Source organism: Carcharodon carcharias, chromosome 20 (assembly GCF_017639515.1).
Source record: "Carcharodon carcharias isolate sCarCar2 chromosome 20, sCarCar2.pri, whole genome shotgun sequence".
In the NCBI taxonomy this organism is placed as follows: Eukaryota; Metazoa; Chordata; class Chondrichthyes; order Lamniformes; family Lamnidae; genus Carcharodon; species Carcharodon carcharias.
In genome coordinates, this window is record NC_054486.1 from 110,151,618 (window position 1) to 110,169,033 (window position 17,416).

Genomic DNA, 17,416 nt, shown 5'->3' on the forward strand with positions numbered 1-17,416 from the left:
TGAGGACTCAAAAAAGAAAGGAAAAATATAACAATCTGTTAAGTAATAATCCTACTCCTGATCATACCCAGGAACCCTACTGGATCCACTCAACCCATTGGGCCTGTACTGGCTCTTGGAACAATCTGCTTAGTCCCACTTCCATGTCCTTTCCCCATTTGCCCCCTTTTATTGTTTTCTTATTTTTCAAATATTTATCCATTTTCCTTTTAAAAACTATGATGATTTCTGGCTGTGTTCCAAATCCTAACTGCCCTCTGTAAAAATGTTTAGCGTGATTCTGTGATTCTCCTACACATTGTAAAGTGAGTTGGCAGCAGTCAGCCGATGGTGTTCAGTCTTTGGGTTGTTGATTTGAAGCACATCACATCTTTTGTGGTCAATTTATTTATACAGCTATTCATAGATACCTGTACAGCACTGACCTTGTTTAGAGTATCAGCCTAATATGACATATGGAAAATCTAATCACCTGGTCAAATTTAAAGGGATGTGCACACTTAATTCGTTGCTTGAGACGGCAAGTGTAATTTGTGACTTCATATATCTTCAGCGATGAATTCTACATGCTTTTCAATCTCTGTGAAGAACTGGGGAGAGGAAAGAAATGTGACAGGTAGATATCAACATCCGGGGGGTGGGGGGAGTTACCATTGACCAGAAACTGAAATGGTCTAGCTACATAAATACTGTGGCTACAAGAGCAGGTCAGAGGCTAGGAATCCTGTGGAGAGTAACTTCACCTCCTGACTCCCCAAACCCTGTCCACATCTACAAGGCACAAGTCAGGAGTGTGATAGAATACTCTCCCCCTGCCTGGATGAGTGCAGCTCCAACAACCCTTAAAAAGCTCGACACCATCCAGGACAAAGCAGCCCGCTTGACCGGCACCTCATCCACCAACTTAAACATTCACTCCCTCCACCCTCCAAGTAACTCACCACCCTGACTTGGAATTATGTTACTGTTCCTTCACTGTCGCTGGGTCAAAATCCTGGAACTCCCTTCCTAACAGCTCTGAGGGTGTACCTATACCACATGGACTGCAGTGGTTCAAGAAGGCAGCTCACCCCCACCTTCTCAAGGGCAGTTAGGGATGGGCAATAAATGCTGGCCTAGCCAGTGATTACCACATCCTGTGAAAGAATGAAAAAGGTATAAGAGTGAAAGGACACCTGAGGTACAGCATGAAGGGGATTCTCTGGGCAAGTGTTGGAGTGGTGTAGCACCATACCTATTGACTGGTGGCTGGCAAAGTGGATGAAGTAAGCATTTCTGGATACCTCTCCCAAAGAACAGCCACGACAGCAGTTGGTGACCAGATTCATCACTGTGCACACTACAGGATCTGGGATAAGTTGCACAACAGAACAGCACACTTTCAAAAGCTTACCTAACACTGCCATGTTTCAAATCGACTGAATACCATCGACCTATTCCATATTTACAGCCCGTCAAACCTGTGCACAATCCTCGTTTGCAACCCCATGCATTCCCACACCACATACCACTGTGGCAGCAGTGTGTGTACCATCCACAATATGCACTGCAGCAATTCACCAAGGCTCCTTCAATAGCATCGAAGGGAATAACACCCAGATCTTGGCCTTAGCTGTGGCTCAGTGGGTAGCACTCTCATAAGAGTCCAAAGTCTGTAGATTCAAACCCCACACCAGAGACTTGAGCACATAATCAAGGCTAACAATCTGCTGCAGTACTAAGGGAACACTGCACTGTTGGAGCTTCTGTCTTTTGGGTGAAATGTTAAACCAATTGCCTTTTCATGTGACATCCCACAGTAGTGTTCACAGAAGAGCAAAGGTGTTTTCTGAGAGTCCTAGCCAGTATCCACAACCAATAAGTTTTTGGATGGTGGGGTCTTGCCTCCCACCATCCGATGAATCAGTGAGGAGCACATCCCCACCGACTCCGCCTGCCCCGCAGCCAATTTACACTCCGATGAGTGTTGATTAGCTGCAGGCGGGACTTGTGCCCCTCACTCACCTTAGAGAGCTGTTGGCTAATCTGATTGGCCAACAGCTCTCCAGTCCTTGCAGCAACAGTGCTGTAGTGGATAGAACAGGAACTACACCAACCTGCCTGAGCTGAAGTGCTGGAGCTGGAGGACAAGGTAAGTGTAAGGGGGTCCAAGGGTAGGGAAGGCATGGGGGTCATGAGGGGGCAGTCAGGGTCCCAGGGGAGAGGCCAGAGGGGGAGGGAGGTCTGAGGGTCACTGGGCCTTAAGGGGAAGGCACCCCCAGGCAGAACAGGTCTTCTGATGGAGGCGCCACCCCACCTGAGATCTAATTTTGATTAGATCTTCCCCTTCCCCCACGCCCCATGTAGGGTCAATCTTCCTGCCAGCCTAAAATTAAGAACGTGCAGGAAACATCCCTTAATAAGGGCCTCGACTGGGACAAGGGCGGGCTTCCTGTCCGAGGCCCTGTCTGCCCCAGCGTAAAGTCGCTGTGTGATTTTGGGGGGGGGGGGGGGGGGGGGGGGGGGGGGTGCCGTGAACCTGGAGGGAATCACACCCCTGCAATTTCACATTTCACCACCCCCCCCCACCCGGCTCCCCCACCCTGCTCCGCCTAAAACCCGCAGGTGGGGGAGTGTAAAATTCAGGCCATGATCTGGGCATTTTATTTCATTGCTAATTGTGGGAGCTTGCTATGCCCCGAGTGGTGGACCCACCAACTGGGGTAACAGAGGGTCTATGCTGCCCTGTCAGATGCAAACAGACTTCCCTCTGCTCATTCTTGCCGAACTCCTTCTTGTCCTTTAGAAGCAGAAGGAGTTCCTACCCATGGAAACTCACTCGAGTGGCATTTAGAGAAAAAAAGAACAAAATACAAATTTATAATTCTAAATGCAAAACTAAAAATCCATCAAACCAAATTATAGGAAACAACGTTAGTAATTGAAGCTAAATTAACCAGCTTACACAGGAATATAAGCACTGGAAGCCAGGAGTAGTTTTGGGAGCCTGTTCATCTTATATAACAATGGTGCACTTCTGGAAAGAAGCATGGAGATGGCAGGAAAGAAGCTTTGTCAATATTTGCAGCTATTAAATCCCATGCCAACTTCTACAAACACCTTACCATCAGGTTCTGGGAGAGGGCAAAGAAATAGTAGGAACTATTCTTGAATTCAATGACTTCTCCTGCATGGTCTAGCACCCCTGAACTTGGACTGCCAGGCCAGCATTTTCCCTTAAATTAACCCAGAAAAAGCTGACCCTAATGCCCGTCACCACACCCAAGGCCCCACTGAAACAAAATCAGAACAGGCAGGTGTTTTGAGACTATGGAAGCACAACTCTTCTAACAACAACTTGTATTTATATAGCAACTTTAACATAGTTAAACAGCCCAAGGTGCTTCACAACAGCGATTATCAAACAAAATTTGACAGTGAGCTACATAAGGAACTACTTGGGCAGGTGACCAGAAGCTTGATTAAAGAGGTAATTTCAGTGAGTGTTTTAATGGAAGAGAGAGAGGTGAAGAGGTTTAGGCAGGGAACTCCAGAACTGAGGACCCAAGTAGCTGAATGAAGACATGGCCCCCAATGGGGGAATGATTAAAATCAGAGCTGAGTAAGAAGTTCGAATTGGAACAACGTCAATATCGTGGATGGTTGTAGGGCTGGAGGCACCAGAACAAGATAAAAGTGCTGCAGCACAGCTATTCTGCTCCCCACGTACACACACATACCCTTAATGATCTATCTTTCTCAAATAAAACTGTCACACAAAATTAACTGTCCTCTCTCCTAACTCTTCAATCCACTTTGTTAGTCGTGGGTGAGCTGAGTTCCATGCTGCAGGAGGAGAGGGGGTGGGTGTAGGTGGGGGGAGAGATAATAAATGAGCCTGAATAAAAATACACTGGAGTTGTTATTCCATGTCAAGGCTTCATTGCTTTCTCCATTCCTCGCCGCCTCCCAAAATCGCACACCATTCCCAGGAAATGGGGTGATCACACTTCTGATCTCATTCAGTGCCACACTCAGCCAGTGGGGTGAGAAGCTTCATTCTCCACTCCACAATGGTGATTCAAAGCTCGGCACTTTGTCCATTTGCTCCCAGATACTTTATTCCCCCCTCCAATCCAATCTGTTCCCAAATGTTGTCTCCATCTCTGCTTGAATTACTGATCCCATTGGTGAATTCCACAGCCTCATAACCCTCTGTGTAAACATACAAATATATGAATTAGGAGCAGGAGTAGACCATTTGGCCCCTCGAGCCTGCTCCACCATTTGAGAAGATCATGGCTGTTTTGATTGTGGCCTCAACTTCACTTTCCTGTCTATCCCCTATACCCTTTGACTGCCTTGTCAATCAGGAATCTATTTAACAGCCTTAAAAATATTTAATGACTCTGCCTCCACTGCTCTTTGGGGTATAGAATTTCACAGACTCATGACTCTCAGAGAAAAAAATTTCTTCTCATCTCCGTCTTAAATGGGAGATCAGTTATTTTTATTACTGTGTCCTCTAGTTCTAGTCTGTTCCACAAGTGAAAACATCCTTTCAGCATCTATCCTGTCAAGTCCCCTCAGGATCTTATATGTTTCAATAAGATCACCTATCATTCCTCTAAACTCCAATGGGTACAGACTCAACCTGTCCAACCCTTCCTCAGAAGATAACCCCTTCATCCCAGGAATGAGTCGAGTGAACCTTCCCTGAACTGCCTCTAATGCTATTATATCTTTTCTCAAGAAAACAGACCAAAACTGTACACAGATGTGGTCTCACCATTGCCATGTACAACTGTAGCGAAACCTCCTTACTTTTATATTCCATTTGAATTGCAATAAACGATGACATTCTATTTGCATTCCTAATCACTTGCTACTTTTTCTAAAACAATTTCTCCTGCTCTTTCCCAAATGTCTCGTTTTAATCTTATGACTACAACCCCTTGTTCTAGTCCCTGCAGGCATTTGAACAATCTGGTTTTATCTGCGTTGTCCCATCCTTCATCAGTTTAAGTATCTTTAGCAAATCACCCTGTAACCTCCTCAATTCAAAAATGTCAATTTTTCATGTTTTCTTTGTTATTTGTATTTCCTTAAACCTGGTAGTAATCCAGTGAATCGGCACTGTACCCACTCTATTAACTCAACATCCTTTATACACTGTACCCAAAATACAGTGCTCTAACTGTGGTCTTGCTAAAGTTGTATAAAGATTCATCAGTACATTTTGACTTATTCCATATTCCTTTCCATAAAACTCAGTACTCCAGTACTCTATTAACCTGACCAACTTGAGATATTGTTTTCAAATCTCTTATAATGATGGACCTCTGCATTTCCGTATCACCTGGCCTTCCCTTATTCAAAACATAATTACTCCTTTTATTTTTTGCACCATCTCATTGACTGACATTAAATTCCATCTGCTACTTTTTCTACCGTCTTATCAGTTTCTCTTACCCTCAGAATTTATTTTCACTGTGCCTCTTGTTTTACCATCAACAAAAAATTGGACATCACTCGCCTGGTCCTCTATCCAGACTACTGATGTACACTGTAGGGTCGAGGGGCTGAGTGGCCTATGCCTGCTCCTAATTCATGTGAACACACATGGCCCCAGAACAGAACTCTCTAGAGTACAAATACACCATGAAACGATCCTTGTTTGCTCCCTTCCAACCAACCAACCAATTTTTAATCCAAACTCGTACCCTTCCCCCAATTTCACACCCATGCCAATAGTGTCTTGTGTGGTACCTGATCAAAGACTTGCTGAAAGTCTATGTCCAACACATGCACTGTGCTTCCCCAACCCCTCAAATCCCATGCCTACTCAAAGAACTCGATCAGGCTTGTCACGCAAGACCTTTTTCTGAAATCTGTGTTGGCTGCTTCTAATTATATTGTCATCGTCCAGTTATTCAGTCATTTCAAAGATAAATAAAGATTCCAAAATTTTCCCTCCCGCTGATGTCAACAGGCCTGTAATTACCTGAATGAGTTCAGCCTTCATGAATGTACTGATAATTCATTCATCTTAGACTGACTTCTCGTAAATAGGGCAGGCGGTGGCGTAGTGGTATTGTCACTGGACTGGTAATCCGGAGACCCAGGGTAATACTCTGGGGACCCAGGTTTGAATCCACAATGGCAGATGGTGGAATTTGAATTCGATAAAAAATCTGGAATTAAAAGTCTAATGATGACCATGAAATGTTGATTATTGTAAAAGCCCATCTGCTTCACTAACGTCCTTTAGGGAAGGAAATCTGTCATCCTTACCTGGTCTGGCCTACATGTGACTCCAAACCCACAGCAATGTGGTTGACCCTTAAATGCCCAGGGAAATTAGGGATGGGCAATAAATGCTGGCTGAGCCAGCGATATCCACATCCCACAAATGAATAAAGAAAAAAAGATGTCAGTGATGGGCAGATGCTGTTTATTTGATATTTAACTGGACAACATCATGGGGAACATGTTAGCAGCTGTGCAAATTGGTTGATGGCCAAGTTATTGGTGGAGGAGTTACAAAAGGCAACCTCACCTATCCTTGGGGATTGGAGGGAATCAACCGGAGCTCCTGCTCCTTATTGCTCTGCAACAGCCTCTGTTCGAACGACCTGAATGGTCATCCTGAAGGGAACTACAATGTCTCCACCAAACCTGTGACCTCTACCACCTAGGACAAGGCCAGCAGCTGCACGGGAATACCAGCATCTTCAAGTCCCCTCCATGTGATTTGGAAATATATCAGGAGCTGTTCCTTCATCATCGCTGGGTCAAAATCCTAGAACTCCTTCCAAACAGAACACTGTGGATGTACCTACAGCACACACCAATTGTAGTTGTTCAAGAAGGTGGCTCAGCATCTCTCAAGCAGTAACTATTGGGCAATAAAAGCTGGCCTCGCCAGCAAAACCCACAGCCCAAAAATTAATCAATGTATGAAATGAAGGAAAGAAAACTGGGTATTACTGACATGTTAGCAGCAGTTTGTGTGTGTGTGTCTCTCTCACACAAACACGGATGTTGACAGGCACACGTCCATGGACAGAAACACACATATGTGGTATACTTATGCCCTCTTCCAGCCAGAGTTGAATACTTTACCAACACATCTACATGAAGACTGGCCACACATGCACTAAGTATCAGTGGGCTCCTGGTGTCAGTGGAAACTTAATCCAACAAAAGCCAGATCTTTAAGGCAGGATAGAGTGAATCTACAAAAATATTCTTTAAAGGGCAATGAAATATCCTGAAAATTCACCTGTGAACGATCTTGTGGCTGTAATTTTTTTGATCAAGGTTTTCCAGCTCTGTGCACACACCAGCTGTTGGTTAATTCCAAGAAACAGTGACATATGTTACAATTTTGAATCTTGTCTATTTGATTATATCTTGTTGACTAGGGATACAGATCCTTGCTTAAGCAATTTAACAATTAAGTAACAGTGTTGCAACCTCTGATGCTTTACGCAGTGAGTAGCTGGATTGAGAAAGTCTCAGATTTAAATCCCGTCCTGTGCTCTGTTGGCTGATCTCAGCCAGGGTGTCAGTGGGAATACTAACTTAACCTCAGTGTCCTGGGTTGAGGAGGAGGAAAATATAAACAGACCACATGTTTGTTTGCACCTACATGCATGTCTGTTAGGTTGTGTGGTTCTGCCCATGTCTGGGTGCGTCTGTCTATTCACGAGTGTGTGTCCACACAACAGCAGCAGCCAGGCAACACATCAATGATGCTCAGTTGGGCAGAGGAAGCAAACACATAACCAAACAGCTACCTCCAGGAAAGCAGGGGAGAGGAGAAGTTGGGGGAAAAAAAATCTCCATTAAAAAGCACAAAAGGTAGTGCATTGGGTCCAATCAAACAGTGCAGATAAACAGCACACTCCCCTCTGTCTCCCGCAGCAGATCTACAGCATTGGCTAATGTTAGGTCATTGTGCCTTTGGCAAGTTCTACTTCTGACCCTAACGAACCATGCTTGAAGACTTTTTTTTACTCAAGATGCTGTAGCCAGCCAGGCTAGTCTACATCAGAGCATATTCACTCTCTATTGTCAAAGCCAGCAGAAGGTTTCTGTGTGGCCACTCACACAAAAAAGGTAAATGGAGTGAGGAAGCACACCAGAGAACATTTGGCCATATCTCATGATAAATCAGCACTTTATGTGCTTTATTCTCCTGCTTGAGGGTCAGGATCATAGCGCTGACATGGGTGAATAGCTTCATCCAGCCAAACAGGTCATGATACAATCCCCATTGGCCCTGACATACAATAAAAGCATGCCAATTTCTCTGAAACTTTCCAGAGATGTTGGGTAGCAAACTAGCTGTGGGGCTGGCCCCACCAAGTTTATGGTGGTATGTTAACTCTGCCAAGTGTGTGCGTATATACAGCGTGCATGTACATGTGTGTACACCTATATGTACATGTGTGTTTGCATTGTGTGCATACTTGCGCGTGCACAATCTACATCCATGTCTTTTAATCCTCACCTACAGAGTGGGTGAGGATTAAATCAGCAACTTGCATTCATATAGAGCCTCTATTGTAGAAGAACACCATGCAGTCAGATTATAAAAGCAATGAGGGCAGAAATTCACTTTTTCTCATTCTTACAGAAGTTATATTATCTTTAACCTCAGTACAAAGATGTGTGAGCACCAATATTGCAAGGGAAAGTATTAGCATCTAATCTTTTTTACATCGGCTGTATAGAGCACTATGGATTTGGTTCATGCGCTATTTGTGGGTGGCTCATTAGTACACGTGAAAATCATTGTGTTTTATTGGGTGTGGTCAGCAGTTGCAGGGGTGAGACGATGGTGTAGTGGTATTGTCACTGGACTAATAATCCAGAGACCCAGGGTAATGCTCTGGGGACCTGGGTTGGAATCCCACCATGGCAGATGGTGGAATTTGAATTCAATATATGTCTGATGATGACCATGAAACCCATCTCACTGAGGAAATCTGCTGTCCTTACCTAGTCTGGCCTACACAGCAATGTGGTTGACTCTAAAACACCCGCATCCAATGAATTTTAAAAAATCCCTCTCATGTTGACTCCTTCACAGGAGTGCTCAGTGGGAAGGGGAAGTAAAACTTATTAAAGGGACTTGTATTGCTCTAGCTTTAAATGGAGGTATTAAAATGGATTTAAATAAACTAACTCTGTATTCAAACAATCTACACCTCAAAGTATTTCGCACATTGAATTCCTTTAAAATGAAGAGAATGTTATTACTTAGGAAAATGTAGCAGCCAGACCCCATAATCATCAGATGACCAATTATCAATGGTCAATTATAGTCTATTTAATTCTAAATTGCTTAATTTTATTTGAAATCTCCCAAAAAACAGCTCTTGGTCTGTTTGATTTAAATTTATTTAACTAAAATTACTGAACAATTTAACTTTCCTTTCTATAATCATTTTTGAATTTGAACTAAACTGAACAAAACCAATCTGTTTGTGATGATGTTGGTTGTGGGAGGACTATGATCAGGATACTGGACTATGACCAGGACGTTGGAGAACTTTCTGCTCCTTCTTCACCTGAACAGGCAAACAGATCTTCAGCTTAATGTTAAGCCTCATTCAGAGTTCTGCGTTCTAGGCACTATACCTCAGGAAGGCTATACTGTTCATGGAGGGTGCAGTGCAGATTCACCAGGATGCCACCATGGTTAAATCATGAGGACAGGTTTCGCAGATTAGGCTTATATTGCCTTGAGTATAGAAGATATGGTTTGATATCATTGAATTCTAAAATCTCATCTCAAAAAGTTTTGATAGGGTTGATAGAAAGAAACCATTTCCTCTGGTGGCAGGGGAGTCCAGAACAAGGTTGGAAAACATAGAAATTAGGACCAGGCCATTCAATGGTGATGTCAGGAAGCACTCCTTCACAGAAAGGATAGTGGAAATCGGAAACTCTCTTCCCAAAGAAACTGTTGGGAGCTTGAGCTCAATCGAAAAACGAGAAAAACCGAGCCTGATCAGTTTTAGCTGGATAAGGGTTTTTAAGGGATACACAGCAAAGGCAGGAAAATTAAGATACAGATCAGCCACGATCTGATTGAATGGCAGAACAAGCTTGAAGGATTGAATATTCTCCTCCTGTTCCCATAATAGCACAAAGGCAGATTTCCAACTGACAATGTAAGTTGCAGGTGAGAGGAAAGAGACCAGGTGAGTCATGAGGTAATTGCCAACTGTTTTGGGCTCATTTCACTGATGACAACCTACAGGAAACATTTTCAAAGCTGCAGAGGGACACACAGGAGCTTGGCTGGTTAACAAAGCCCAGTCAAGATCTGGGAACCCTTGTTGCTGTTATGGTAAATATGCCAGCCCCTCTGAGCATCCAGGCAGCAGTGTGTTTGATATCCAATATTCTGAAGCTTTTAATTAACACCCTGGAGAATTTCAGAACGATCAAATTATACAGTTTTCTTACTGCATACTGTGCAAAGCCACATCCCTCTCTCTCCCGTTTGTCTCTCCCTTTGGAAGATGATGAGTCACATTGGATCTACCACACTAATGGCATTCTGTGACCTCGCTAGATTAACTAATGCTTCACATGCCAGCAAACCAGAAAAGATTGATATTAATCCCTGTGTGCCCCCTCACATACAGACACTATCCAGCCATAGTCACTGAACAGTGAATGGGAGACGTTCATCTGCAGCAGTCCAGAGTCACGAAGACCAATTATAATGTACCCCAGATCAGTTAATTGGATGAGAACATCATTTTTGTGAAACTTCCCCTGCACTAAATTACTCCTTTGCTCAAAGCCCCCACACCCACCCCACAACTTTCCATAAACAGTTTTGCTTGCTCTGTACCAAGCAGCTCAACCTGAGTCAATGGACCAATGGCCTTTAGAAATAATGGTGAGGCTAACAACCTTAATGTGTAAATTGGACAACAATTTCCAGCAATCACACATGCACAGTTAAACGAGTAACCCAGAAAGCTGCTGTGTGAGAACAGTACCCTGGTGAGACAGTCACCACTGAAACATGTGGTGTGAGGTTGCTGTATTTACGTTGGGAAATCAGGAAAGATGTAAAATAGGAAACTGATCAAATAGAGGAGCCCTCCCTGGTATCCTGGTCTATATTAATGTCTGAACCAACATCACGAAAGCAGATTAACTGGTCATTATCTCATTGCTGGTATACACATAAAAACAATGTAAATATACCAACATGAACTACCCAGGCAAACTTACCCCTCCCTAATGCAGGACAACATAGACAACCACGTTTGACTCCATAGCTGCTACTGGGACCTAATTCAGCAATAATGTGGCAAGTCGTGGGTCTTGATCTGAATAAAGTCACTAAGCCAGAGTGTCTGAGTATAATGTGAACTGCAGATTGATAACCTGGTAAACGGGCATACAGCCTGAGCACCGCAGCTGATGAAATCTGGTGATAATTCCAGAGAGCTGCAAAATGGGCACCTGCTCTACAACCCCTCTGCCCATTGGTATGTTAATTGGTTTCATTTCTTGCCCCTCACTCTGTATCCCCCACCTGCAACCCCCAAGTTCCTGATTGAGCACAATGGTCACCTCTCCTGCAACCTGACTATGCTGCTTCATAAATGACTCTCCTTCATAAAATGTTGGCCACAGCCCAGTCGGCAGCAATCTAGCTTCAAACCAGTGCAGTACCGAGACAGTGTTGCACTGTTCCAGGGGCCCTCTTTCGGATGAGACGTTAAAACGTGGTCCGATCTGCTCTCACAGGCGGACGCAAAAGCAAAATTTCAAAGAAGAGCAGGGGAGGTTGTGTGTGTTGTGGCCAATAACAATGACTTGTATTCTTATAGAACCTTTAATGCAATAAAAATGTCCCAAGGCATTTCACACCAGCGTGACAAAATAACATGAGACTGAATCACATACAGAGACGTTGGGGCAGGTGGGTAAAAACTTGTTTAAAGCGCTAGGCTTTAAGGAAGAAAAGTGAGGTAGCAAGGGGGAGAGGTTAAGGGAGGGAATTTCAGGTCTTAGGGGCCAGGGGTCTGAAGGCACAGCCACCAATAGTGCAATGATGAAAATTGGGAATGCTCAAAAGGCCAATATTTAACCCACCTACATCACTGAAACGGATTATCTGGCTGTTACCTCTTTGCAATTTGCTGCAACCTTATCGATGAAAGCTTTTATTGTTTGTGTAGGGTGCTTGTGTGAGCCGATCACGAAGCCCCAGAGAAGGGGCTACGTACAAAGGGTGATTTTGACTTTGAGTATCAATGTAAAATGGGAAATATTGTATCAGTTGCTCATCAAACATCTCTCCCAATTTTAAATCTCTGTTAACAACAGATATATAAAGGGCGGCTGTTCCAATATCACCTGTTCTATATTATTGCCCAAAGTCAAAGTTTAAGCCCATGTTCCCATTCATTTGCAGATATCTCAAGTTACCAATACTAACATATTTTGATTGAGGATTTATCCACCAATATGAAAATAGAGCTAGTAAAAGCCCCTTCCAAACTTCCAGCCCACAAAATTAAATAGGATGAACCAGTGGGTAGGAAATAGAAGCATAAAGAGGACCACCTTGGCCTAGGGCTCAAGGGGCCAGGCTGTCAGGGCCAGAGGTTGTACACCTCTAGTTTAAAATGCATGAGGAAATATTTTCCAAAAAATTGTATAACCTGAATACTATATAAATAAATCCAGAAAAAAAAAGCATGTACAGTGATCACTTTGGTCAAGGTGGTCAGAAGTGGGGAAAACACCATGCTGTCCATGAGACTCCATCAATATTTATTGGACCCCATTTCACACCCACATTTGGAAAACACAGTGACCATACTGGGTCATTTAAGACAGCAGAGTCCAGAGGCCTGCTCCAGTGTTCCTCAGCTGGCCATAGTTCATGTAATGGCTGTTGCAGCTTCCATGGGTGCACAATGGGCCAAGGGTCTCTTCAAGGATGCTGAATTAGCCTTTCAGCTCTCCTTGGTTTTCAGTACAAAAAAAACCAAGCTTTTATGTTAAAAAAAAACACTGCACTGAAGAGGAACAAGTGAAAACAAGGCAACTGTGAAGCAGAGCTAGTGCCACTTCACAGTAAAGATCTCCTCATTACCCCACAAATGTTAACAGGCCAGGTTTTGGACAAAGAAAATAACATATCAAGCCCTCTCTTTGTCTCTTCCGCTTTTCTATCTCTCTCCCTCTCCTGGAGGTGCCAATTCCTGATGGGCTATGGATCCGTCCCATCAGCAGCACGCCCCACTTCTGACCTATATCCCACTCAACAAACCTGGCCTGTATACCACCCAGGGCCAGGCTGATTCAGCAACAATGGGCTGCATATATTCCAAATGAAATCTCTGGTTTTTGACATACTGATGTTTGAACTGTAAACACTGCTATAGTCCAGCCAAAACAGATGTCAAAAGATACCCACTTAATTAGATACAATTTTCCCATTTGATTTCACGGAATGATATGGCACAAGAGGCCGTTTGGCCCGTTGCACCTGTGCCAGCTGTTTGAAAGAGTTATTCTGTCAGCCCCGCTCCCCCATTCTTTCCCCTGATCCCTGTAATTTTCTCTCCTTTATGTCTTTAACTAACTTCCTTTTGGAAGTTACTACTGAACCTGCTTTTGCAAACTTTCAGGCAGCACATCCCAGATCACAACAACTCACTGCTTAAAAAAATTTCTACTCATCTCCTGTCTGGTTCTTTTGCCAATTATCTTAAATCTGTGCTTTCTGGTTACTGACATACCTGTCACTGGAAACAGTTTCCATCTAACTTACTCTATCAGCCCCCTCAATTTTGAACACAGCTATCAAATCTCCCTTTAACATTTTCTGCCCTGTGGAGAACAACATTCTTTTCTAGTTTTTCCACATAAAACAAATTATGTGAGAGGATGGGATGGGCTTTTTTTTTTAATTCACGGGATGTGAGCATCATTGAAAAGGCCATTTGTTGCCCCTGAGAACATGAGTCCCCTTCCTGAACCACTGCTGTCCATCCAGTTTAAGGCTTGTTTACTCTCCCCTCCACCTTTGTCAAATAGTCACCTGAAACAGGGAGAATGGACATTTGGGTGACAGAGGTTTCTTATGGAACTGAACTGTTATCAGGTTAGACACAATAGGTTTGAACAGGTCCGGAGGTACCACAGTGCTTTATAGCTACAGTCATGCCAAATCATAGAATCAGACAGTACAGGAGGAGATCATTCAGCCCATCATGCGCATGCCAGCTCTTTGAAGAGCGATCAAACTAGTCCCGCTCCTCTTCCTGGTCTTTTTGTGTATCTCTGCAAAAGTCTCCTTTTCAAGCATGTTTTGGGCCCCTTAAATTAGCTAAGGAAGCACAAAAGAATTTCTGGTTTCAGAAGCCTTCATGTCCATAATGGCACTGTGATCTCTACTCATGTATATACATGAGCCCCGGCCCCAAGCTCTGAAGCAAGTTTGCTTAAGGGAGAACCAGCCAGAGGAACAGGTCACGGCACAGGGCATTAATCTGTTGAGACCCTGGTTAACTGAGTTACTATAACAATGTGCCAAAGTGCTGGGGCTAATCACCACCAAAGGGAAAGCAAATTAAAACCACATTGATTGAGGCAGTTTGCTGCAAAATCAAAACCCTTGACTTCTCTATTTGGAATTCTACCTACAACTTCATCTGCAGTTGACAGCAGAGATCTCACCTACAATCGTCAGGTCACACTGACTGAAGGACATGGGCTCCCATTACAGTGGAAAACAAAGCTACATAGACCAAAAATTGCAAGTTTGGCTACCAACCTGAGCACTAAATCAACCTTTGCATGAGAAGCAGATTAGACAGATCTAATTCAGGAAATAACATTCTGAGATACACAGTATGTGAGTGATTTGTGACATGATAAGTGGTGTGTAGCAGACTTGTGAGGACTTTGGACCTATGATTCTCACAGCTCTCCACCGCGGCAGTTTTCCTCAACTTATGTTTGGATATGTTGTAGACTCATTGATAGAGATTAATTGCTAGGCTTAGTCAACTACCATGGAACTACAAGATCCAGGCGGATGCTCCCATTGTAGTACTATGATGTTGTCTGGCAGATGAGACGTTAAACTGAAGCCCTGTCTGCCATCTCAGGTAGACGACAAAGATGCCACGGTACTGTGTGAAGCGGGGGAGTTTTCCCTTGTGTTGTGGCCAACACTTATCCCTCAATCAACATCACTTGAACAGATAATCTGAACATTATCACACGGCTGTTTGTGGGAGCCTGTGCTGAGCAAATTGGCTGCTGCATTCCCTACACAGAAACATAGGAGCAGGAGCAGGCCATTCAGCCCTAATGAACCTACCCTGCCATTCAATACGATCATGGCTGACCATCCACTCCAATGCCTTTCTCCCACACTATCCCCTTATCCTGTTATCTCATTAATATTTAGAAATCTGTTAATTTCTGCTTTAAACATTCTCAGTGACTGAGCTTCCAGAACCCTCCGGGGTAGAGAAATCCAAAGATTCACAACCCTCGAGTAAAAAAAATTTCTCCTCATCTCGGTCCTAATTGGCTTCCCCCTTATTTTGAAAGTGTGTCCCCTGGTTCTAGACTCCCCAACCAGGGGCATCATTTTACCTGAATCTACCCTGTCTATCCCTTTAAGTATTTTCAATGAGATCACCTCTCATTCTTCAAAACCCTAGAGAATACAGACCCAGTTTCTCCAATCTCTCTTCATAGGACAGTCCCACCATCCTGGGAACAAGTCTGGTGAACCTTCGTTGCACTCCCTCTATGGAAATAATATCCTTCCTAAGGGGACCAAAACTACACACAGTACTCCAGATGTGGTCTAACCAAGATTCTATACAATTGAAGCAAGACTTCGCTTCTCCTGTGCTCAAATCCTCTTGCGATAAAGACTAACATTCTATTAGCCTTCCTATTTACCTGTTGCACCCGCATGTTAGCTTTCAGTGACTTATTGACAAGGACAGGCAGGTCCCTTTGTACATCTACATTTTCCAATCTCTCACTATTTGAGAAATACTCTGCACATCTGTTCCTCCTACCAAAGTGGATAGCCTCACATTTTTCCACATTATATTCCATCCGCCATGTTCTTGCCCACTCACTATGTCTGTTCAAATCCTCTTGAAGCTGCTTTGCATCTTCCTCACAGCAAACATCCAAGCCTAGCTTTGTATCATCTGCGGACTTGGAAATATTACATCCAGTCCCCACATTCAAATCATTGAGATATATTGTGAACAGCTGGGGCCCAAGTACTCACAGTCTGCCAACACAAGAATGACCTGTTCATTCCTACTCTCTGTTTTCTGCCTGTTAGCCAATCCTTAATCTATGCCAGTATAAATGGTCATATAAATGCTGTGGCTACAAGAGCAGGTCAAAGACTGCGATGGGTAACTCACCTCCTGAATCTCCAAAGCCTGTCCACCATCAACAAGGAACAAGTCAGGAGTGTGATGGAATACTCCCCACTTGCCTGGATGAGTGCAGCTCCAACAACACTCAAGGAGCTTGACACCATCCAGGACAAAGCAGCCCCCTCAATTGGCACCATATCCACAAACATTCATTCCCTCCACCACCGACGCACAGTAGCAGCAGTGTGTGTACCATCTACAAGATGCACTGCAGCAACTCACCAAGGCTCCTTAGACAGCACCTTCCAAACCCACGACCACTACCATCCAGAAGGATGAGGGCAGCAGATAGATGGGAACATCACCGCCGAGAAGTTCCTCTCCAAGTCACCCATCATCCTGACTTGGAAATATATTGCCGTTCCTTCACTGTTGCTGGGTCAAAATCCTGGAATTCCTTTCCTATAGCACTGTGGGTGTACCTACACCACAGGGACTGCAGCGGTTCAAGAAGGCAGCTCACCACCAGCTTCTCAATGGCAACTAGGGATGGGCAACAAATGCTGGTCCAGCCAGTGAAGCTCACATCCCGTGAATGAATAATAAAAAAAAATTACTTCTTATCCCATGTGCTTTAATTTTGCTAACCAACCTCCTGTGGGGGACTTTATCAAAAGCCTTCGGAAAATTCAAGTATGCCCAACGTCCACCAACTTCTCTTTAACAATTCTGTTTGTAACATTCTCAAAATACTCCAACAGGTTTGTCACACATGATTTTCCATTCATAGATCCATGTTGACTACGCCCAATCAGATCATGGGCAACATCTTCTGGTCAGCGATTGGGGGCAAGGCCCGCTCGCCGACACAGAAAGCGACGTGGGGATATGTCTGGCGTGCATCCCGATGTCACCCCGCTTCATTTAGACTTTCAGTCCGGTGGGCGCGCAGCCAATAAGGCCATTAAGAAACTCATTAACCCGATCGATGGGCCTGCCCATCCAACGTTAAGGTT

The 17,416-nt window shown here is 44.0% G+C and overlaps 1 protein-coding gene across 4 annotated transcripts in view; it reads right to left on the reverse strand.

Moving 5' to 3' along the window:
* Positions 1–17,416, reverse strand: part of brf1b (BRF1 RNA polymerase III transcription initiation factor subunit b) — a 330,710-nt gene that overhangs the window by 30,991 nt on the left and 282,303 nt on the right. The window contains exons 16-17 of one of the 4 annotated variants that reach the window (XM_041214349.1): positions 7,265–7,328; positions 485–590 (exon numbers count right to left, since the gene is read on the reverse strand). The exons of 2 other annotated variants lie outside the window; for them this stretch is intronic. In XM_041214349.1, the coding sequence (XP_041070283.1) occupies positions 7,298–7,328 (31 nt within the window). In that variant the 3' untranslated portion in view covers positions 485–590; positions 7,265–7,297. Of the gene's footprint in view, positions 1–484; positions 591–7,264; positions 7,329–17,416 lie in introns of those variants that run through there. One more of the 4 variants, XR_005946273.1, reaches the window with a different exon arrangement.